We start from the raw sequence: 24,968 nt of genomic DNA on the forward strand, positions 1-24,968 counted from the left end.
TTCTTGGTTCTTTACCTTTGCTGTCTTATCACGTATCTTTTAAATGTTAATTTCTTTTTTTTCCCTGTTTTAAGAAAATGCTGAAGTAAAATTTAAAGATTTTCTTCTGTCCTTGAAGACAATGGTGTTTTCTGAAGAAGAGGCCCTTTGTGTTGTAGACCTGCTAAAGGAAAAGTCTGGTGTGATACAGGATGCTTTAAAGAAGGTAAGCATAGTTTTGATTATGAGCATATTTGAGAGCAGTGATTAAAAGTTCACCAAGTAAGACTTCTGCTAGAGCAATAAATTATAATCTACTCCCATCTAATACCCCAGTAACACTTAGTCACATTTAAAAGTTCTGGAATGCCTTCAGAAGTTATTTCATGTATCCATACTAATCAAATTGCCTATTTAGTTCAGACAGGTATCTGAGTCATCTGAGGTTTGACAAAAATGAATTGCTTATAATAAATAAGGTGATTTATATAACTTTAAAGTCATTTGGCACATGGCTAAGTTGTACCTTGCTTTGTTGTGAATGTAAATACTGAAAGCAAGGTCAGGTGATTTCTGGATAACATATGGAATGTTTTTATGATTGAAGATAGCACCATTCAAAGCGTCTGGGAATCTTTCTTGTGTGTGTGTGATATTACTTTTTTAAAATAAATGCTTTGAATGATAAAATCATTGCTATGACTGACTAAAACTTGAAAAAAATCCATGAAGCTGCTATTGAATTTCTCATTTTATTATATTCACTATTATATCATGTGTACTATGGCATATTGCAGAAAGTGACAAGTTTTTAAGTGTTACTTGTGTGAGATAAGATGACATGGTATCTGGTGTTCAATATTAAATAGTGGACTTAACCATTCTTAGGTCTTCCTTGGTGGCTCAGACGGTGAAGTCTGCCTGCAATGTGAGAGACCTGGGTTTGATCCCTGGGTTGAGAAGATCCCCTGGAGAGGGAAATGGCAACCCACTCCAGTATTCTTGCCTGGAAAATCCCATGAACGAGGAGCCTAGTGGGCTACAGTCCATGGGATCGGAACAAGTCGGACACAACTGAGCAACTAACACTTTTTTTTTTTAAAGCACACATACTCCTAACACTTTTCTGCTTTAAAACCTTTAGTGGCTTCCATTTTTTCTTAAAGACCACCCTATTCGAAACCATCACTTCTCTTTTGATTATCGTCAGTATTCTCCTAGTTGATGTTTCTGTATTCCCTGTAGCCTTCTGATCTATTTTTTCTACACGGTTCCAAGGTAACCTCTAAGGGGTAAATCAGGTTATATTATTCATTGCTTTAAAAACATTTTGGATGCCTTTCTCTTTGCACTTAAAACATAATCTAGATTCCTTCAAAGGCCTATGTCTTATCTCTATAGCTTTATCTCATGATATTTTCCTCATCCTCTCATTAAAGCTTACCAAATGTTCTCTTCTGTCTGGATTGTCATAAAACTCCTAAGCCCTTACCCCCAAACTTCTTCCTTTGGTTAATTCCTCCTTCAAGTTTCCATTTAAATATCATTTCCTCATTTAAGGCTAATTTGAATTCCTAGTCTAAATTATTCTCCCTCATAGACTTTCTTGTAACCGTCTAAATTTTTTTGTCATAGCATTTGTGATGACATTATGTCTGTCCATATTTCCAAGTATCTGCTGATAATGTTTTACAAATCTGTGGCATTTTACAATGTAGTATGCTTATTAGTCTCCGTGTGGTGCCAGCAATGGTTCAGAGTAAAGGATGTGTTCAAGGATCCTCAGAATAAGTGTGATAACTGTATGACTTTCTATCCAAAGTCAGATAAGTCTCTTGCGAGGAACTTTCTTGCAAGTGTGTATATCTTAATATATCTTAAAAAAATTCTTAGAGGTTTGAGAAAATCTCCTAGCAGGGAAGAACCTCCAGCTGAAGTTAGTTACTAACTGTTTGAAGTTACTCCTTTTTAAAATTAATTGGTTCAGGTGTTTCTGTTTTGGCTAAGGTTGTGGTTGGTGGTTTATGGATGCAAGAACAGTCATTTTATTGCTTGGGACAGCTTTGAACTCTAGAGATTAGTCAGACTCCCCTTGATAGCTATATTAGGTAGGCTGAGAAGGAAGTTGGGAATTGTTAAAGATAATGTTTTGAAATGGAGTGAGCATTTTGAAACTTTACATTTTTTCCTTTTTCTTGGAACCTTTGGCTTTCAAGTAAATCTTGTTCTGGCTTTCTCAGGGAGTGGTTCTGTTCTTATCTTCAGGGACTCAGTGCCCTTGTAGATCCCCTGTATCAGGAAAAGACTAGGTGAGTTTAATTACTCTCTTTTCATGTCATAAAAATTGAGTTTTGGTCAGACCTTTTAGTAGATTTCAAGATCCTGGCTATAGGTGAATATTCACATCTGATAAAGACCACCTCAGAGAAAGGGGGAAGATAAATGCAGGAATACAAGCATAGGTGTGGGGTAGAGAGAGAGGAGTTAGAGGACTTGCTGACTGATTAGATAAGGTGGCTGAAGAAGAGTCTAGAATTAATGTTTGCTTTTGCTCTCTGGAGTAACTGGGTAAATTGTGAGAATGGTTATTCATGAATACGTTGCAGAAGAAGAGAGAGCAGAGGGTTTTGAAAATTTTTAGGGAGTTGTTTTAGGCATACTTTGGAACTTTTAAGTGGTTATAATCATTTCACAGTTGAATATATATTTCTGTGGAGTTGAAAAATAGTTTGCATTGGGAGTAGTTTCAGAAAGTAATCAACTGTCACCAGTACATATAGGGGATGTATGTTAGTCTAGAGAGGATGTGCGGAGAAGTAAGAAAGCTCAGGGATGAACCTTGAGAAGCATCAGTATTTAAAGGTCAAGGAAAGCCACCACAAAGGATACTGAGAGAAAAAACACCAGGAAACTGGAATCACAGATGCTTAGGAAGGGTAGAGAGTCCAGCAGTGGTGGTAAAAATCACCAGTGACATGCTTTAGAGCGATGAGGGAGAATAAGGATTGAAAAAATGGATTTGATATCCTTAGTGAAAGCACTTTCATTGTACTACTAGACTATAAATAAGTGGTGGATGAATAAGGAAGGTGACAGTCTCCACTTTGAATAAGCATAGATGCGAAGAGGAAAACAGAAGCTAGAGGGGTTTTACAGAGTTGTAGAGGAGATGCTCTGTGTATGTATGTACACATACATACCTATACTCTAAACACAAAACAGAAGTGTCTTATAACTTAAACACAAAGGCATTTTGTGTTTAAAAACTTTGTGTTTAAGTTATAAGACACTTCTGTTTTGTGTTTAGAGTATAGGTTGAGATCCTGGGCTGTAGGGTCACATTTCCTAAGATTCACATCTATATGTTACTATTTTGAGCTTGGTGGCTTTAGAGAAGTTGCTTAACCTCAGTGCCTCAGTTTCCCTGTTTTTCAAATGGGAGTGATAATAAGGTTTTGAGAATTAAATGAGATAGTACACAATAGATGCTTAAAGTTCTAGCATAAAGTAATTGCTTAACATGTTAATTACATGTGATAAATAGTAAGAAAATATTTAAAATGTATTTGATAAGTTTTAGTTGATTATTAATTTCCTCATGTTGGCCTTTAAATATAATTGCCTCCATTATGTGATTTCTTCCAATGCAAACTTATTAACTATTAGGCCCCATGTGATATAATAAGAGGAAGTCTATTTAAAATTTTCCTACTTTCTCTTTTCCTTTCCTATCCACTTTTTAAAATTATAGCATTTGTACTTATATATTTAATGTTTGTTTTGTGACTGTACCTTTTATGATTGTTTCAGTCTTAATTCTACAGCTTAATGGTTGGTTCAAAGCTTGATATCAGTTCGTTTGTCATAAACTTCTTTATTTAATGTGGCTTTGCATTGACTTTTCTATAAATATTCCCTTGGACAAAGCATGTCTTTTCAACCCGGAGATTCAGTGTCCTTTAAAAGAATTGAAATATGGGTATTAATTAAGCGTAAGTTGTATCTTCTTTGCCTGTTGCCTGTTGTCTTTATTTTTAAATGGTTGTCTGATGAGGCCTTACAAATAGCAGAGAGAAGAAGAGAAACTAAAGGCAAAGGAGAAAAGGAAAGATATACCCATTTGAATGCAGAGTTCCAAAGGATAGCAAGGAGAGATAAGAAAGCCTTCCTCAGTGATCAGTGCAAAGAAATAGAGGAAAACAATAGAATGGGAAAGACTAGAGATCTCTTCAAGAAAATTGGAAATTCCAAGGGAACATTTCATGCAAAGGTGGGCTCAATAAAGGACAGAAACGGTATGGACCTAACAGAAGCAGAAGATATTAAGAAGAGGTGGCAAGAATACACAGAAGAACTATACAAAAAAGATCTTCACGACCCAAATAACCCACGATGGTGTGATCACTGACCTAGAGCCAGACATCCTGGAGTCCAAAGTCAGATGGGCCTTAGGAAGCATCACTATGAACAAAGCTAGTGGAGGTGATGGAATTCCAGTTGAGCTATTTCAAATCCTAAAAGGTGATGCTGTGAAAGTGCTGCACTCAACATACCAGCAAATTTGGAAAACTCAGCAGTGGCCATAGGACTGGAAAAGGTCAGTTTTCATTCCAATCCCAAAGAAAGGCAATGCCAAGGAATGTTCAAACTACCACACAGTTGTACTCATCTCACACACTAGCAAAGTAGTACTAAAAATTCTCCAAGCGAGGCTTCAACAATACGTGAACCAAGAACTTCCAGATGTTTAAGCTGGATATAGAAAAGGCAAAGGAACCAGAGATCAAATTGCCCACATCCATTGGATCATAGAAAAAACAAGAGAGTTCCAGAAAAACATCTACTTCTGTTTTATTGACTACACTGAAGCCTTTGACAGTGTGGATCACAACAAACTGGAAAATTTTTCAAGAGATGGGAATACCAGACCACCTGACCTGCCTCCTGAGAAATCTGTATGCACATCAAGAAGCAACAGTTAGAAGTGGACATGGAACAATGGACTGGTTCCAAATTGGGAAAGGAGTACATCAAGGCTGTATATTGTCCCCCTGCTTATTTAACTTCTATGCAGAGTACATCATGAGAAATGCTGGGCTGCATGAAGCACAAGCTGGAATCCAGATTGCTGGGAAAAATACCAATAAATTCAGGTAGGCAGATAACACCACCCTTATGGCAGAAAGCAAAGAGGAACTGAAGAGCCTCTTGATGAAGGTGAAAGAGGAGAGTGAAAAAGCTGACTTAAAACCAAACATTCAAAAACGAAGATCATGGCATCCAGTCACATCACTTCATGGTAAATAGATGGGGAAACAATGGAAACAGTGACAGATTTTATTTTCTTGGGCTCCAAAATTACTGCAGATGGTGACTGCAGTCATGAAATTAAAAAGCGCTTGCTCCTTGGAAGAAAAACTATGACCAATCTAGACAGCATATTAAAAAGCAGAGACATTACTTTGCCGACAAAGATCTGTCTAGTCAAAGCTATGGTTTTTTTCAGTAGTCATGTATGGATGTGAGATTTGGACCATAAAGAAAGCTGAGCGCCAAAGAATTGATGCTTTTGAACTGTGGTGTTGGAGAAGACTCTTGGGAGTCCCTTGGACTGCAAGGAGATCAAACCAGTCAGTCCTAAAAGAAATCCGTCCTGAAGATTCATTGGAAGGATTGATGCTGAAGCGGAAGCTCCAATACTTTGGCCACCTGGTGGGAAGAACTGACTCATTTGAAAAGACCCTGATGCTGGGAAAGATTGAAGGCAGGAGAAGGGGACGACAAAGGATGAGATGGTTAGATGGCATCACTGACTCGATGGACCTGAATTTGAGCAAGCTCCGGGAGTTGGTGATGGACAGGGAAGCCTGGCATGCTGCAGTCCATGGGGTCGCAAAGAGTTGGACACAACTGAGGGACTGAACTGGATCTTCTTTACCTGTTGTCTTTATTTTTCATATTTTGGTCATAAAAGGTAAAGCTTTTGGTTTATTTCCACTTATTTTTATTTACTTCTCTACACTGTGAACTTTGTGTCTTCTGTGTTTTCAGCAACATGTCTTTTTCTGGTTGCTGCTTCTAATTGGGTTATATATCTCATATGGTGTTACTTTTAATTTCTACTTTGGGTTTTGCCAACTCATATTTCATCTCATTCTGTGGTCTGATTTTTCTTCTGAATTATTTCTTGTGAATTATTTCTTTTCTGTTCTTCCGCTTATTTTCAAAAATTGTTGGTATGTTAGACTTTAAAAAGTAATGGTGATATTTTTTAATCACAGTTTTTGTCTGTTCTTGACCATCTTTTTTGAGTTATTTTTCTGCACGTGGCATTTGGTTTTTCTTATTGGTTTTCTTGCTTTTTTCTCGTATCTTACATAGACCCTGTTTTATTTCTTTTTCATTAATACCCCTTTTCCAATGAGAGGTGTTTCTCTTGCATCATCTCTGTGTCTAGAGGTTGATAATGAAAGGCCAGGCCCCATAGTTCTCCTTGGGCTATGAGCCTTTCTTTCTCAGATGAAAAACTTCATTCACTGAAGAGAATCTCACTGTAGAGAATCTCTCGTAACTGCCTCACTGTTTAGCTGCCCTCTTTGAATTAGGTTTATCTGTCTGATATCTTCTATATTTCTACTTCTGCTTCTTGAGACCTCCTAGCAAGAAAATTCCTACCTTCTGTCTTTGTGCTTGTGCCTGATACCAAATGGGGGATTGTTGGTTTTACCTTTCAGTGAATGCTTGTTAACTTCAGAGAGCTATGTAACCCATGGCACCTCTGTAGTCTTGGGTATATTCTGGCAGGGTTGTTGAGCATCTGCTTTGATCTCCACTACTTTTGGCAGTCTTTCCTGATATTATGCTTTGACATTACAGTTGATATATTTTAGTTCAGTTTGCTTTAGGTTTCATGTTCCTTTTTTGATCTTTTAGGTGAGAGAGAGTACTGTCTCGACTTTGTGTTTAAAAATGGAAGTCTATAATTCTTTGTAAAAATCTGTTTGTTGATTGATATGTGTCCTACTGTATACATCAGAACATGTAATGATGTAGTGATTTTTCTGAATGATACTGCACTGCCAGTGTTTGGCAGCCATTCTATTTTATATGTAATAGTGAACTCTGCTTTGGCCTAAGAACACTTCATATCAGATAGTTCATTTTCATAATTTTCATTAGCCGTTGTTAATTATTAACAATTCTGTATTGATTTCTCAATTGTAGTGCAGTAAAGGAGAGCTGACCACACTTGTTCATCAACTGCAAGAAAAAGACAAGTTAGTCACTGCTCTGAAGGAAGATGCTGCCACCATGAAGGATCGGTGTAAGCAGTTAACCCAGGTGAAGACTTGTACTTAAGGGTTATACTTTCTGAATATACTTTCTGAATCAGAGGCAGTGAAGGATTTTAGAAATTGTTCATAATTCCTCATTTATTTGTGTAATAAATTGACACCCAGTGAAAGTAATTTTCTTTTAGAATTTAAGTGGTGGAAATACCACTATTTCATGGCATTATATCCCATAGTCAAATTGTGAATTTAAAATAGCAGTACTTGTAGGTGTACTAATTTCAGAATAATGGAAGCATTTAGACACTGGGAGCATGTTTCAATTGGTTCTGACCTAGAATTATTCTATAGAAGCACAAAACTCAGTGTGATCTTATTTAAATCCAATTTATCAGATAAATGTGAAACTTACATAGGTAGTTTTTAATCAGTGAAATTCTTTAAACTCTTTTTACTCTGAGAGGTTTAAAAAAAAATCTTTAAAAAAAAAAATAAAAGTACAGACTTCCAGTTATAAAATATGTAAGTCCAGGGGAGGTAATATACGGCATGGTGACTATAGTTATTAATACTGTATTGTATATTTGAAAGTTGCTAGAAGGGTTCTGATCACAAGAAAAAATTTGTAACTATGTGTGGTGGTAATGATTTAGCAATAAATACAAGTGTTGAATCATTATATACTCAAAACTAATATGATATTCTGTCAGTTACGTTTTAAAAGATCATGTAGACTGAGAACATAATTGAAATTCTATAGTAAATGTAGTCTCATTTTTCCTGAAGTGCTTTTTCTCCTTTTAGGTGTTAAATACAGTAGAATAAATGAAGTTTATTTCACTGTCATTTATGTAGCTACTTGATTACATTATGAGAATAGCCTCGTTTGAATATAGAATCTTTTCTGTTAATTTGAGGTGAATAAAAGAAAGTCAGTGGAAAACAGTCAGATTAAGATTAATCAATTATGATTGCTAAAATAAGTATTTCCATAAGGTTAGAAACTATAATTTTCTGATTTTTTTAAAAATTAGAAAAACAATCTTTACTTTTGTGTAACTCATTGAGCTGTATACTTAAGATGTGTTGTGTATACTTTTCTTAAATGTATTATGTACATCAGTAAAACAGTTTGCACATGTAAATAAACTCATGCTAATGGACAGCTCTTAGTTAAATGAAAATCTTAAAGTTTATCAAGCAGTTTCTTAAAACAGCAGAAATGGACTGATCATACCTACAGGTAACTTTAAAGTTGCTTGACTTTCTTGCATTTTAGTAATTAATATTTCTTCTAGGAGTTCATAATACTTGCAACACAAAACGAAATCACTCTTTTAATGTTTGACTTGGGAAGATAATAAAACTTTCTAAGTTTTACTTTCCCTGTTCTGCTATAAACATATCCTTATCTCTTCCCATAGGAAAGAGACTTTTGTCTTCTTGACGATTTTTTTTTTCCCCCGGGGGCCTTTTCTGTACTCCAAAAGAGAGCTGGTACCTGGAAATAATGAGTAATTAACTGTTTTGCTTTAAAAATGGTTCTTATAATCAAGTTAGATGTAGGATTTAACCCCACATTCAGCTCTTTAATAGTTAGACCAAAAGTACATTTGAAATGTGAGTAAACAGAGCAGCTAAGTGTTTATGAAAGGGAATTGGTATAAAGAGCAGGTAAGATGTAGAAGACAAACCCACTCCCGTATTCTTGCCTGGAGAACCCTACGGACAGAGGAGCCTGGCAGGCTACAGTCTATAGGGTCGCAAGAGTCGGACACGACTTAGCGACTAAACCAACCAACCAACCAGAGATGAAAGAAATAAAAGTTATTTTTATGTGGTATATATATATATAATGTGGTAGCATTATAATAAAATTATTTTTTCCAAAAAAAAGAAAGAGATGTAGAAGACAATTTTATTTTAAACCTTTGACCTTGGTTTTTAAGCAAGTACTTATTTCAGAATTCATGATTGTTTTGCTGACATCATTTTTACTGATGTTAAATATGTTTTCTTAGTAAAACCTTGTTCTTATTTTTTAAGTAACAAGTTTTTCATAAATTTTTTTTTTTTTTCTAATTTACTCTTCTAGGAAATGATGGCAGAAAAAGAAAGAAGCAGTGTGGTTATAGCAAGGATGAAAGATCGGATTGGAACGTTAGAAAAGGAACATAATGTGTTTCAAAACAAAATGCATGTCAGTTATCAAGAGACTCAACAGATGCAGATGAAGGTATATTTTTGTTCTTTGAAAAGTGAAGTGGAAGTAAAGTTATAATGTAGGATTTTATTCAACATTCTTTAAATACAAAATTAAATAGTTGTATTCATTTTATTAGCAAACTTTTAAGTGCCCTGTGCTGGCTTTGGTATAAATGGCTAATTAAACTGGCTCCCTCTCCTTAAGTAAGCAACTTTTTTAGGTGGGGAGGCTGGAAGCTGACAAGTAAATACTCTATTACAAAAGAGATAAGCATCTGGTGCTTTGGAACAATGGAGATGAGAGGTGGGGAACAGAAGGACTGTTAGGGAAGACTTGTTAGCAATGATAAACAGACTTTGTTGATTCTTTGGAAACAATTAGTCATTGTCAGGAAAGAAAGTGAAGGAATGGGCACTGGGTATAAGGCTTATTACCCAGTGAAATTCCTTCCCATCCTGAGAGATAGGTGGTTCAGTAGGTCTCTTTTGGGGCCCAGGATTGAGCTTTTTAATGAGTGTACTCCAGGTGTTTTTGATAAAGGTTGTCTAGAGATAACAGCTTATGAGAAATATAGTAATAGTTGTGATATTTGGCATTCAGGGCTGGAATGAAGAGATCTAGAGAAATAAGGTCTTGTATACCTGAAGACATGTCAATGGACATGAATTTGAGCAAACTCCAGGAGATAGTGAAGGGCAGGGGAGCCTGGTGTGCTGCAGTCCATGGGTTCGCTAAGAGCCGGACAGGACTGAGCAACTGAACAACATACCTGAGAACTGGCGGGCCAGTGAAGGAGTTTAAGCAACCCAGCAATGTGTTTATAGTATTTTAAATTATTACTCTGACATAGGATGGAGAGTGACAGCAGTGTGGAGAGTGGAACAAGGGATAGTTGGAGGACTTTTGCCGGAATCCAAGTCAGAGAACAAAAACCTTAAGTCAAGACATTGATAATGAGGGCATTTATTTGATAAGAAAGAGGTAGTAGATAGGGCTTGGTGATGCAGTGGAGAAGAGAGGGAATGATAATGGTTTTAGCTTACGTGACCTTCAGTTTGGTGTTCTTATTTTTGCCTGTTTTCTTTCAACATTTTAGAGGGTTCAGTGCTTACTATCTCTTACAGTGTTAATCCATTTTCATGGTTTCTGTTAGGTCTGGACCAGTGATTTTTCGTTGTTTTCTTTCTTCTTTTGTTTCCTCACCCTCCCTTCCATTGAAATATCATCTTTATTATTGATAAAAAGGCTATTGAAGAATATGGTTTGGCTTGCTTGTCAAGTGGGCTTATAATACTCCCCTTAATTGAACCTTGTGGATCAATGATTTTTTTTTTGAAATTGTTTCCATTGCCAGCTGATGCTTCAGTTTGAAAGTGCTTGTTGTCACCTCAAAATTAACATGTGTGTAAAATCAAACTTTGGTCAGGTTGTTTTTATTTTCTAATGTTTTGAAGCATTATTATTCTTATGCTTGAATCCTTTGAATTCTCGCTCCCTTGCCCAATCTACAATTTGTTTTAAAATCTTGAAGTTACTTTATTTCTAGTTATTCTTGCATTCAGTTTTTAGATATGACCTTAGTTTATTATTTCTTACTAGCATAATTACAACATTCTTTTTTATTTTTAGAGAAGGTAATTTATTTTTTACTTTTTTAAGTTGATTGATTGCTTTACAATATTGGTTTGATTTCTGTCATACATCAACATGAATTGACCATAGATGTACATATCTCCCCTCCCTTTTGAATCTCCCTCTCACCTCCCATCCATTGCCACCCCTCTAGGCTGTTACGGAGCCCCAGTTAATAGCATTCTTAATAGGTCTCTTTTCCAATCTAATGAATAATCAGCACAAGATTTTTATTTGTAAAATACTGCTTCGATCACATTAGTAGTCTGCTGAAAAATGAAAAGTTCTTTACTGTTATCAGAATTCCAGTAGTATTTTCTGTGGAAATGCCACTAATAATGAAAAAAAAAGGAATGAATCTCTCCTCAGGTTCTTAACCCATCCACTACTTTGATGCTTTCATTTGGCTCAATCCTCCATCTTCCCAGCCCCCAGCCTTTTGAAATATTCTTTTCCATTAACCAGGTTATTGAAGAACTGATTTTTCCTAACCTCATGTGATCTAGTTCCCTCTTAATTCTGACTTACATTCATTTGAAAAGTAGTTTCAATATCTTTTATTGAAGGTTAAGGGTTTTGAAGTGATTATTTCTTTTTTTGAACTTGATTGCTTATAGAGGCCAAGATATAGTTATTATATGATAAGTTTTCTGAGAATCAGCAACATATACTTTTTTTCTTCTTAATTGAATAGGTTTACTAAAAATTATTAAGATTTTTTCACATACTAAAGTGAGGATGTGGGAATGTAAGTTTCAGTGTTGTCTTTTGATTCTATAATTCTGAAATAAAAAACTAGAAGCCAGATGTTTTAGCAAGTAGATTTTTGTATAGTGAATTTGCCATCTATTTGGATATGGCTCAATTTGTAATTTAATGTAAATGTTTCAAACATATTTTCAGTCTTTAAACTTCTGATTACTAAAATCTTTTATTAAAATATTGCTAACTTAATTGACATATTCTAGGATCAATACAGTTTCAGTTCTATATGAGTCTTGTGTAGGAAAGATTTCTAAAAATATCTTTCAGTTCTAAAACAGCATCTTAGGTATTTATTTTGCATATGATAGCAGCCAGCATCTACTTGCTTTCTTGAATACTGTGACAACTTATATTTACTTTGTATCTGTCACTATCAAAATTTATCCTTTAAATTTGCTTATATTTATTTGAGAAGGATATCCAGACTTTATTCTATTGATGCTTTTTTACTTTTCATCATGATAAATTTTCTTTGAGGTTAGCTCTGGCAGTTATTGTTTTCTAAATCTTATGTGTGTAAAATAATTTTAGTTCCAGCAAGTTCGTGAGCAGATGGAGGCAGAGATAGCTCACTTGAAGCAGGAAAATGGCATATTGAGAGACGCTGTCAGCAACACTACAAACCAACTAGAAAGCAAGTATGTTCCCAAATGCTTTACTTTTAATAAAATGACAGTATTTTCATTGAATGGTAGAGTGTTTTCTTCAGTCACCAAAATGGTGTTTGATAGTAATTGGTTAGACTTTAGTTCTTTACACTTGTTTTTAAAATGAATGAATTTTCAAAACCTATCCTCTTGCTTTTGAAGAACCTCTTCAGTTAAACTGTATGATAAATACTAGTACCACCAGTGGAATAGCTTACAAATTTAAGAGACCGAATTAGCAAGTTTTAAAGCTTCTGTTTCCTTAAACAGTAGTTCTCAAACTTGATTATTATGAAGAATATCTGGCATGTTAGCTACAAATCATATTCTTGAGTCTTATCCTTTTAAGTTTATGATTTAGTGGCTTTGAGGTAGAGTTCTGGAATCTGCATGTTAAGACACATTCCTTGTGATAGTGATTTAGTTGGTCTGAGCCGTACTTGAGCACGCAAGCATGCACAGTGCCATACTTTGAGAAACAGCCTTAGGGAAGACTAGAAGCATGCTTACATAGAATAACTATTCTGATTGGTTGATTCAGAACACTGATTTGAGAGTGATACTGTTGATTCGTGCTCATGGTGTGTGGTTACCCGTTTTTCTTGATTACTTTATGGTAATTTTAGTATTTGTATTATTGCCATCAGAATGATTCAGAGATTACATTCAACCAAATTCACTATTAGTAGACACTCAGAGCATTAATGGGGGCTTCCCTGGTGGCTCAGAGGGTAAAGCGTCTGCCTGTAACGCGGGAGACCCAGGTTCGATCCCTAGGTAGGGAAGATCCCCTGGAGAAGGAAATGGCAACCCACTCCAGTACTCTTGCCTGGAAAATCCCATGGGCGGAGGAGCCAGGTAGGCTACGGTCCACGGGGTCGCAAAGAGTCGGACACGACTGAGCGACTTCACTTCACTTCAGAGCATTAATTGTCATTTATCTATAAGTGGAATCACTAACTCAGCAGAACTCACATTTTTTTCTTTACTCATTTACATGTGTTTGTAATAATGGAAGGTTCCTAATCCAGTTAACTGTTTTCAGGCAGTCTGCTGAACTAAACAAACTGCGCCAGGATTATGCTAGGTTGGTGAATGAGCTGACTGAGAAAACAGGAAAGCTACAGCAAGAGGAAGTCCAAAAGAAGAATGCTGAGCAAGCAGTTACTCAGTTGAAGGTGAAACATTACCTTTATTTATCATTTCATAAATAATGTGGCTTTCCAATCCCATGACCTGAGAGTGTATATAGCTTTTGAGAGATGCAGTCTGAGGCTTAATGGGACTTGTAGTCTTAGTGCTCTGCCTGTGTAGAAACATGTACACTAATGAAAGAACTGAATACAGGCTTAAGTTTGAAGTTAAAGACTATTTAAAGATATGAAAATTGATATTAGCTGATTGACAGGCATAAACAGAATTTCACCTTATGTGTGGAGGTGAGGGTCTACATGTACATGTATAAGACAAAAATCAGATTTTTGATAGGTAGTTAAAATCACCTTCAGCATCACTTATTAATAACTTGGATCTCTAAGTAAGTTTAGTAGAGCCTGTTTTTATTTCAGCATTGGAATAGATGATTTTCTGTTGCTTGAGCACGAGGCCAAGTAATACTCCAGTTGCTTTCACTTGAGCCATAGTAGAAAAAAAAATCACGCGGTTTCTTTAGACACCAGAGTGGCACTTGGTGCCATTAGATGCTTATACTGAGAAGACATGCATGGGGTTGCTTAGGCTGACTGAGAGAGAGGAGTGGACTCATTTCTCTTGCACATTTTAACCTGTGCATATTGAGTAGAGTGATGAGTAGAATTGTCTGTTCCTCCTTGTACAGGGGAGAGGATTTGTTGAACATATAGTTCAGTTTCTGTAAGTTAAATGTATTGGATAGATTCCTACCTAAGTCATCAATATAGATGATATACCTTAATACCAGTTCCAGAGTAGTAGAGGTTAAAAGGGCTTTGAGGATAATTAAATGTAGAAAGTACCATAATTTGTGTTTTCTTGAAGTTTTCATGGGTCCCTATGGAGAGTGATATTGTTGTCCTTTCTTTTAATAAATATTTGTCTTGCTAATATATTTGCTGGTGGCATTTGTAAATAAGATGTTTGTGCTCTATGGATATGGATAAGTAGATTAATGACATTAAATATTATAGTCATAATTGAAGTGTTGTGCTATACCTCAAAATAAGAATTTTAGGAACCTACTAAAGGTTAGCAATAAAGATATCATCCCGTCTTTTGAAAAGCCTATCAGCTGAAGGAAGATTATTGGAAAGCTCATCATAGCTAAGTGAGTCAGATATATACATAGTAGTAGCTATATTGATTCATCAGCACAAATAAGGAGTTTCTGAAATTTCTGATCTGTAAATCCTGTATATTGGAGGGTAGAATGGCTGTGACTGATAATATCTGTGCATATTATGAGGCTGAGCACATCTGCCTATGTTATTCAAGTGTGGGAGACTAGTGACTAGTTGTTGGAAGAAGCAGTTTTATGGCACAACAGTAAAGATAGAGGATGCTTTTTTTTCTGTAAGTTGAAATCCTGTGTTTGTGCTGACTTATCCTTTCCCCAGGTTCAACTTCAAGAAGCTGAGAGGAGGTGGGAAGAATTCCAGAGCTATATCAGGAAGAGAACAGCAGAGCATGAAGCAGCTCAGCAAGGTAAGGGGAAGAAATATTCACATAAAGTTACTATGTAATTCTGGGTAAAATTTCCTCCTCTCTCCATACGTGAAGAAAGTATAAATTGGCATTTTGGTTATAGCTCAATAAAAATAGCTTTTACACTTTGAATACTTTTATTTCTTTAGTATTTCTTAGGGTTTAAAAAATAAGCCTCTACTGGTTTTATCTGAGGTATTAAGTTGCAGATAAAATTATAGTCCATAAACAGGGTAGTAGGAATCTGTATGTGTTCCATTTCTGTGGTTATTCTCTCTCATTCCATAATCAGTTCTTTCTTTCTTTATTTTTTTCTAAGAAGGACTCATTCCTATATTGTGAAGAGAAAAATGGTGAGAGCATTACCATTCCAAGTAGTTGACTGAAAACTGTCTACTTAATGATAACTTTCACTATTTATTCTTAATTTGATGAATTCATGTAGGAGATAATGGAGCTTGTAATCGTGTGTTTATCTCTGTCTGCCTTCCTCCCATGAAAGTGGTGGTGAGCTAATAGTAAAATACAGTTCCAAACACAAGAGTAGATCATACAGAGTTTTGGCTCTGTATTAGACCTTTGGTTTCCTCTGATATTTTTTACCCCTAGGCATTTCCCTTTGGCTCAATATTTAGATTCTTGAGCAATGTTTTTAATTTCCTGAAGTTAATTATTGCTATATATATATGTATATATATAGTTCGGAGAAGGCAATGGCACCCCACTCCAGTACTCTTGCCCGGAAAATCCCATGGATGGAGGAGCCTGGTAGGCTGCAGTCCATGGGGTTGCTAAGAGTTGGACATGACTGAGCGACTTCACTTTCACTTTTTCCTTTCGTGCACTGGAGAAGGAAACGGCAACCCACTCCAGCGCCCTTGCCTGGAGAATCCTAGGGATGGCGGAGCCTGGTGGGCTGCCGTCTATGGGGTCGCACAGAGTCGGATACGACTGAAGTGACTTAGCAGCATATATATAGTTGGCACATGCAGGACCTTCCTTGCAGCATATGGGATCTTTCTGTTGCAGTATACACACTAGTTGTGGTGTGCAGGCTTCAGTATTCAGTAGTTGTGCTGCTCTGTGGTATGGTATGTAGGATCTTAGTTCCCCCACCTGGGATTGAACTTGCATCCCCTGCATTGCAAGGTGGATTCTTAACCCCTGGACCACTAGGGAAGTTCCTGCTTTATATTTTTAACTTGCTTGATCTTTGTTTTATTGTTTCAAATTTTACCTAAGGTTAAACTCCTTAACCTCTCTGCTTCCCCCAGCCTCTCAACATGTTAGATACTGGTGAAGCTGTCAGTTTTTCCTGGGGCTATGCCTTTGGAGTCCTTCTTTCTGCTCCAGTACTTGTTGCTTTCTACTTGTTGACTTGAAAGCTGTCTTCTGAGACTTCCTTTAGTCTGTTTACTCTGTTTTCTGGATCCTATGTCACTGCCATCTTTTTTGCTTTCCTCCCTCATTTAATAGTGTATCTCTTAGTTGCTCTGTAAGAATATACCTCAAAGTACATTTCTTGAGGCTTTGAGTATCTGAAAATGTTTTTAGTTTTTCTATTTTCATGCTTAATGGGTAATTTGGATGTGGAGTTCTAGGTTGGAAATAGTTTTCCCCAGAGAATTTTGGAGGTATTAATTTGGTGTTTTAACTTCTCCTAATTTGGTAAGAAATATGCTCTCCTGATTCTAATTCTGGATGTTACCATTACATGTTTAATTTTCAGGAGTTCTTTTTTGAGTTGTGTTCCATTCTGTTATTAGTGTCTTGTTAAAGAAGTGACACCTTAACTTTTCTTAAAACTATGTAACACACTCATATATACATTTTTTTTCTCTCTGTTTGCCTGTCCTTGGTGGTAGTGTGGTATGTTTTTGTTTGTTTTTTCCTCCCCTGTTTTAGAATTATTTGTGTTATAGAATGGGGAGACAACTCTCAGGAATTGCTGTTTTCTTGAGCTTTTACTTTACCCTTCCTCATCTTTGCCAAGTCAGTGATCAGCTCTCCATTTATTTTATCTTAATTTCTTGTGATTTGGAGTTATATTTATTTTCTAATTGTGTCAAAGACTGTTTTTGTTTCTCATTTTCTTGTTTTGGGACTATTGCTAAGAATAGAAGTAGGCAGAAAAGTTTTAATTACTTCTTCCTGCACCAGGACATTTGTCAGCCTTCAGCATCTTTCTCTGTTCTCCAGGTATGAGAGTATGAGGAATTGGCAAGAAATTCACTGAATAACTTACTAAAACATCTTTGGGGAAATTAAGAATGCTTTTAAGAAATGACATAGCAGTTTTAAACATTCATATACTGTTCAGTTAACACATTTATTATGTATTTTGTGTCAAGCCTTGGGCATAGCTCTGGATATAGAGAAAAGGCAATCTGTGATCTCAAAAAGCTCACTCTTTGGGAGAAGAGGTGAATTAGTACAGTGTGGCAGGTGCTGTGAAAAATGTAAGGATAGGCTGCTCAGGGGAGCCATATACAGGTGGGGAAGCACAGGAGAGATTCAAAAGGGGAATATTCCAGGGGAGATAAGCCTGCTCTAAAGATGAGTAGCAGTAACCAGGCAAGGGAAGAGACCTTTGTAAAATGCAATGTTTTGTTAGATCTACAGACTAAATTTGTGGCCAAAGAAAATGAAGTACAGAGTCTGCATAGTAAGCTTACAGATACCTTGGTATCAAAACAACAGTTGGAGCAAAGACTAATGCAATTAATGGAATCGGAGCAAAAAAGGGTGAACAAAGAAGAGTCTCTACAAATGCAAGTTCAGGTATCTAATTTTCCCTTTTTAAAAAGTAATAAAGATGGGCAGTGGTTGGATGTGTCTTGTGTAGGAAAGAGAGGATAGCCTTCCTTATCCTAATTTTGGAGTGGGGATGAAAAATTTATTTTTAATCTTTGAGCAGTTGTCACAATATGGTCTGAATATGTGCTCAAAGATGCCTTTACCCACAGTCTTATGCTTTTTGTATTAGATTAGGAACAGTACAATGTATTCTTAATTTCTGCTTTATAAATTAGCTCTGAGAATAGAGTACCTCATCATTGTTATTTAAAATGGTGCCTTTTGGAATCTAAGAGTACCTTTAAAAGATAAACAGATGTACCTATAACTCATTTTGTTCATATACATTGGCATTTTTAACAGCATACTTCTTCCCTCTCCTTTTTGGTTTTTGAAAGGATATTTTGGAGCAGAATGAGGCGTTGAAAGCTCAAATTCAACAATTCCATTCCCAGATAGCAGCCCAGGTAATGGTGCTTTCTTATTGCTTGTCATTACTAATAGCTTCCTAGCTGTGTAAATAATTTGAGTGCCTGTTCAGTGCCGTGCACTGGATTAGTTGGGTGACTAGTCAGTGAATTCAACTGGCTGATCCTGAGTGGTAAGTGCTCTGATAATCACGTTTAGTGCTGTGAGAGAACAGTACTAAAGAAATCCAAATCTGACTAATGGGAAGGTGGGTTAGAGAGTTTTTAACCTTAGGAGGGGAAAAAAATGTCCACCATCCTGTCACAAAAAAGAAGGAATTGGCCAAATGTTATCAAGAATAACGGTTTATGTATTAAAAGTATTCATTAAATATTCACTAAACCTGTTGTTTTTTGGCATCGTTGTGTAATATGATAGATAGATAGATATAGATACATAGCCTTTAGAATATAAATAGTATAACATTAAGAAGAGAAGAAACTTTTACATACTCAACTTGTTAGCTTGTTTCCATAATATACATACTGTGAATTTTAATTTCAGTTTTTCAACTTAAAATTCTAAAAATTGCTTGTAGGAAAAGTAATATAGAACAGAAGTCACTTTTCTGTGCAAAAAGTAGTTCTAACATTAAAAGCTTGTTTTTAAGGTTCAGGCAAGTTGAAAATCCCAAAACTGCAAACAGGTTTTTTGGGGTTTTTTCCCCTAATTGTTTTCTTTGTAGGAACTATTGTCTAAAATTAATTGAGAAAGAATTACATAGGAAAGGGTGTTTGTGTGTGTATGAATGTTTGTGTGTATGTAAATTATTAACTCAAATTGGATAGAGATCTTAAGTTATAGCTGGGAGGTAGTTCTAGAAGACTTATCAGAAATTAAATACTTAGTATCTTTGAAAAGTAAAGAAGAACATGGGCTTTATCAAACGACTTGTTAAACTTAATCATGAATGGTATCATTTCATTACTAGAAATTGTTATTAAGGAGAAATGCATAAATGAAAAATAGCCTTTGCTGCTTTTTTTTCTGTGTATGTGTTACCTGTCAGTTAAATAGTTTTCAGAGCTGCCAACTTATTTCATTAGATATGTCTTATGATGCTAATTCCCTAATACTGGAAGCTGTTGATCAAATTTACTTTCAGAATAATAGCTGTTATTTAGTGAACATTCATCATGAGCCAGCTACTTCCTTAACTTTATATACATTTATTTCTTTTAATTTTTAAAGCTCTATTGTGATGATTATTGTACAACTTTTGAACTTTTTCTTAAAGGCTTTTATGTTGACACTGTTTTTCTTTCTTAGACCTCCGCTTCAGCTCTAGCAGAAGAATTACATAAAGTGTAAGCCTGCCTTTCTGTATTTCTCTTAAAATTGCTTAGTCATCACTAACTTATATCTGTTAGATTCTACACTTATGATTGATTTTATGTTCTAACTTGTTCAAAAATTACTGTCAACTAGATTTGAAACAACTTTAGCTCTTCTACCCCTATGCATTGTGTATTCTGTGTTTTTATGTCTTTGTCATAAAAAGAGTTGGAAAAACTCTTTTTCCTTTGGCCTTTAGCAGTTATGTGGAAGACATCACTGGGATTTAAAATTAGTGGAAGTTAGTTTTTGTATCTAATAAGTAGTTACAGTTACTCTGTATCTAACTATGAAATGGTTGGATGGCATCGTTGACTCAATGGACCTAAGTTTGAGCAAACTCCAGGAGAGAGTGAAGGACAAGGAAGCCTGGCATGCTGCAGTCCATGGGGTCACAAAGAGTCGGACATGACTGAGCCATTGAAAAAGAACAATCTAACTATATGGTGATATGCCGAAAATAAAATTCTTTTTTTTGTTATGTATTGTATAATTTGTATAGACATGGATCACGTAAGTCCAGAAGTCCTGAAAAATGTTTTTGACATTACCAGGCTTGTGAGCTTAAATTATTAACTTCTTTGACCTCAAGTTTTAAAATAAGGGTATGTATTTTATGAAATTGTAGTAATGCATGTGACAGTTAACTACTAAACTGAAAGGGTCTATAGAGATTGAAGGTACAGTTATATGAAAATTTACTTAAGTAAGGTTGATCATACTTGAGGCTTCTAATCCTTTAATTTGTGACTTGACTTCTAAATGTTTATTGAATGTGCAAATCTGTTTCCTTTTAAAGGATTGCAGAAAAGGATAAGCAGATAAAACAGACTGAAGATTCTTTAGCAAATGAGCATGATCATTTAGCAAGTAAAGAGGAGGAACTTAAGGTACAGTACTTCTTATAAATGGCTACAATACTTTATAGGCATTGAATTATCCTGATCTTGTCATCAGTACGAGTGTCTGTGAAGCCTGGAAAATACTCTAGAATTCATTTGGAAATTGTCTCTTTTCTAAACTACAAAATCTTCTTTAGCCCTCTAAGAGGAGAAGTTCAAAGGACTTTTCTCAGATGATATTATTCACAATAATTTGGGAAATATGTTAAATAACAGGAATTGATGGTTTTCTTTCTGATAAGAAGTGGTAATTTGAGATTTCTGCTTTGAGACCTTTGCTTAGGTAGAAAAGAGACATTATACGACTTAAAATCTAATTTTATATTAAATAATTCTAATATTATTTTTCCTTTTTGTTCTAGGACATACAGAATATGAATTTCTTATTAAAAGCTGAAGTGCAAAAATTACAGGCTCTGGCAAATGAACAGGTAGATCTTTATTGCTTTTAAGCATTTACCTTAGAAGCACAGTTTGTTTATACTTATTTTCATTGGTATCATAAGCCCTAGTTTTATCCATATAGATAATAAGTATAATGGTTACTTGTGTTTGATACGTGATGTGTTGTTAAAAGCCTCTTTTGTTTGACCATGACCCTCACAACTCACCTGAATGTTACTATATTCATGTTGAAATTAATGTTTGGTTCAAAGAAATTGATCACTTTTGAGTTATTGGTGAGTGAAATGAAAGTTGCTCAGTCATGTCCAACTCTGAATGAAATGGAAGTCGCTCAGTCATGTCCAATTCTTTGCGACCCCATGGCTTATACAGTCCATGGAATTCTCCAGGCCAGAATACTGGAGTGGGTATCCTTGCCCTTCTCCAGCAGATCTTCCCAACCCAGGGATCAAACTCAGCTCTCCCGCATTGCAGGTGGATTCTTTACCAGCTGAGCCACACAAGGGAAGCCCAGGAATACTGGAGGGGGTATCCTTTCCCTTCTCCAGCGGATCTTCCCGACCCAGGAATTGAACCAGGGTCTCCTGCATTGCAGGCAGATTCTTTACCCACTGAGCTGTCAGGGAATTATTGGAGGACTTGATTATAACACTCATGTGCTGATTTGTTTTAGCCTTCTGCCATTTAATCAGAAAAGGATGTAGCTTTTACTAGGATAAAAGTTGATTAGTGAGAAATAAAAAATACTAGACAGCAAAAATTATTACAGTAATATATGCTATTCATTTTACTATTAATATGTACTCTAAATATATGAAATATAACTGTAATAAGTAAAATTAAGTAAAAGAATAGGTTTGAGTGCTTCCTGAGAAATAATAGAATTCTCATCTCATTCCCAACATAGGCTGCTGCTGCACATGAACTGGAGAAGATGCAGAAAAGGTGATTAAAGTATTGTTGTACATGGGCCATTCATACACTTATGTTCAAGTGTAATTGAAGAAAATATTACTGCTAATAACTGATAGTTGTGCACATAATTTACATAAGCTTTCTGAATATATGAAGTATTTTTTTTTCTCATAGTATTCATGTTAAGGATGATAAAATACGATTGCTTGAAGAGCAGCTACAGTGTGAAATTTCAAACAAAATGGAAGAATTTAAGGTGTGTAATTAAACTTGTCAACTCAACTTTCTTTGAACAACCTTGTATAATTTTCAGTTGAAGTGAGTGTAGAAATAACTAGTTTTTATATGTAATCACTCTGAAACAATATTTCTGTAGTTTACTTGGGGACTTAATCTATTATTTTGACTTTATCTGTTTTCATAATAGACTTTTGATATTTGTTTTGCCCCAACCTTTTTCTCTACATTTTTCAGTTGATAGTTTGAGGTAGTTTTATTTGCCTCTGTTGCTGATGTAGTGCTAGTTTCTGTTCATGGCCAAATATCTTGAGTATTATTGTAAAGTGTTCTGTTTGCATGGGTACATTCCTGCATGCAGAAAGATTTGCTTTTTTTTTTTGTTTTTTTTTTTGCTTTTACTTAATAGTAATCCTGTAAGTGCTCACTTATGAAAGCAGGGTTTCCCAGAATTCATTGGGACAAACTGTTAAACTTTTTGAAATACGCATGAAAGGGTTCTAAGCCCAGTGTTAAAACATTTGGGATAAACCACATGACTGAATTAGGGGGGCTTAGTAGAAACTACTTTTTAGATATCATCATACATGTACTTTATACCATTACTGTATTCCTATACCCTGGAAATATGTTCATTGAAACTGAAAAATGAAGCCACCATGAGATTTGCTTTCTTAGGTCAGTATATAATTCACCTCTCACTTTATAAGTACTTATAGTAATTATACGGCTTTGATTTTTTAAAAACTTACTCAAATGATTGCTTTGTTAATTTTTCCTAATAAAGCAGTAAATTGAGATTCTTTCTTTTAGATTCTAAGTGACCAAAACAAAGCATTACAATTAGAAGTTCAGAAGCTACAGACTCTTGTTTCTGAACAGGTACGGCTTTTCATGAATTATAAGTTAGAAATATCCAGTGTATAACAAGATCTGGTTCTTCTTAAATAGTAATCAACTCCGTCATTTTTAGGAATTTCGTTTAAATGTAGATACGTCTTTTAATTGCATTTCTAGTCATCTCGTGCTAGTCAAGTATCTAAATTAAGGAAAGTTTACATTTTCTTCCTTAGAAGAAGCTAATGTGAACCTGTTTATAAGCACCACCCCCACACCGAAAAAAAGTTTAATAGGATGCATAAGAATAATTTCTTTAAATCAGTTTGATACATTTAGCTCTCAGGATAATAATCCTTGGACTTTGGGAGTTTCAGTTTTTTCCTCTCAAACAGTGTGGATTCTTAAAAAGAGAATGGGTTTGAAACGTACTTTGTTGTTTAGTTGCAAAGTTGAGACCGATTCTTTTTGCGACCCCCTGGACTGTATGTAGCCCGTCAGGCTCCTCTGTCCATGGGATTTCCCAGACAAGAATGCTGGAGTGGGTTGTCATTTCCTTCTGCAGGGCCTCTTCCTGGCCCAGGATCAAATTCGAGTCTCCTGCATTGGCAGGAGGATTCTTGACCACTGAGCCGCCTGGGAAGCCCTTGAAACCAGTACCAGCACTTAAAAGCAGTGATGATCAAATTGTTTAATTTTTCTAAGGCCTCTCATTCCAAGTCTTTTACATTGAGATTTTATTTACATTCTAAGCTTGTTAGAATTAAATGGGGGAGTTTATATATAGTTGAGTAACCTCATGCTTTGTGTGTAGCAGACATCTTAAGCCTTAATTCCTTTCCTTTAGAATATTTATTTTTCCCATCTCATCTCTACCTGCTTCTGCCGTGATACTTCTTTTTGTATTTATAGCAAGCCATCAAAACTATAGCAGCCTGAATAAGCATGGCTCCATAAACTCGCACCCCAGGTGATGTCTGTTCTGTGGCTGTTCCTAAGAGTTGCATTCATACTCTTCTAAATATAATTCTTCAAATTCTGGTTTTTAAAAGTATTCTAGAAACACATCATATTATATGACATATTAAAATAGAAGCCTTGCATGTTTCTCTATTACTGTTAAATGTGGACACATTTTATTAGAAGCTGAAATGTAATAATAGCACTTCCTTTAGCAGATGCCTGCTTTCTTTTTTATTTTAAAATTCACATCTATGCAGGTATATTGAATTGGTGTAAGTGGCTGTGCCAAATGCTGTGGAAGTATCTTAGAAGTATTTTGTTAGCATCCATTTGCTTGTCGAGAATTAATCCATTATTTCTTATTTTCCTTCCCCACTAAATATGATATTAAGTGCTTTGCATACACTTTATTATTTTATGCTTTATCCTTTCCAACTAAAGGTAATAGAAGAGAAAATGCTGAATGAATAATGTTTAGCGCAGGGATGTAACTTCATGCCAATGTAATGCTCAATTGGTATTTCACTTTTATTCTTAACTCTTAATTTCCTTTTGTTGTGGTATGGCTTTTAACAAATGTAATATTTCATCAGTTTAAGATTTTTTCCTCCTTCTCAGTTTATCATCTGAAGGGTGGATGTATCTTAGTCTCTGGTTACAGTTTAATTGAAGGCATTTTTAATTTTTAGTGTTATGTAATATTCTACCAGTTGTGAGATACAGCATTGGTGACTTGGATTAGATAAAATATGATAGATATTTTTTGGTTGTGTTAATTCTTCTGCAGAAAAGCAGAATGTAATTCTTTTTCTGAGTTGGTTATCAGAGATTCTGAAACATCGATTTTAATGTATAAAGTTTTAAACTTTCTAAAATTAATTTCATGGGAGGTAAAATAAATGCTTACCAA

The 24,968-nt window shown here is 35.4% G+C and overlaps 1 protein-coding gene and 1 long non-coding RNA gene across 51 annotated transcripts in view; one reads left to right on the top strand and one right to left on the bottom strand.

Annotated features, from left to right (window-relative positions):
- The window catches only part of KTN1 (kinectin 1), a 108,056-nt gene that overhangs the window by 36,557 nt on the left and 46,531 nt on the right, over positions 1-24,968 (top strand). For all 50 annotated transcript variants that reach the window (XM_081509522.1, XM_081509515.1, XM_081509533.1 and 47 more), the window contains 14 exons: positions 75-205; positions 7,204-7,320; positions 9,367-9,507; positions 12,406-12,512; positions 13,567-13,699; positions 15,113-15,200; positions 17,815-17,981; positions 18,395-18,463; positions 19,734-19,771; positions 20,599-20,689; positions 21,064-21,132; positions 22,014-22,051; positions 22,196-22,277; positions 23,072-23,140. In XM_081509522.1, coding sequence (XP_081365648.1) covers positions 75-205; positions 7,204-7,320; positions 9,367-9,507; positions 12,406-12,512; positions 13,567-13,699; positions 15,113-15,200; positions 17,815-17,981; positions 18,395-18,463; positions 19,734-19,771; positions 20,599-20,689; positions 21,064-21,132; positions 22,014-22,051; positions 22,196-22,277; positions 23,072-23,140 — 1,340 coding nt within the window. The remainder of the gene's footprint in view (positions 1-74; positions 206-7,203; positions 7,321-9,366; positions 9,508-12,405; positions 12,513-13,566; positions 13,700-15,112; positions 15,201-17,814; positions 17,982-18,394; positions 18,464-19,733; positions 19,772-20,598; positions 20,690-21,063; positions 21,133-22,013; positions 22,052-22,195; positions 22,278-23,071; positions 23,141-24,968) is intronic.
- LOC145513381 (uncharacterized) lies at positions 1,777-7,178 on the bottom strand. The gene is made up of 2 exons (XR_014059346.1): positions 3,270-7,178; positions 1,777-1,972 (listed from the first exon to the last, which is right to left on the bottom strand). It is a non-coding gene; the product is annotated as an uncharacterized LOC145513381 (long non-coding RNA).

Source organism: Giraffa tippelskirchi, chromosome 7 (assembly GCF_054371585.1).
Source record: "Giraffa tippelskirchi isolate mGirTip1 chromosome 7, T2T-mGirTip1v1.2.pri, whole genome shotgun sequence".
Lineage (NCBI taxonomy): Eukaryota > Metazoa > Chordata > Mammalia > Artiodactyla > Giraffidae > Giraffa > Giraffa tippelskirchi.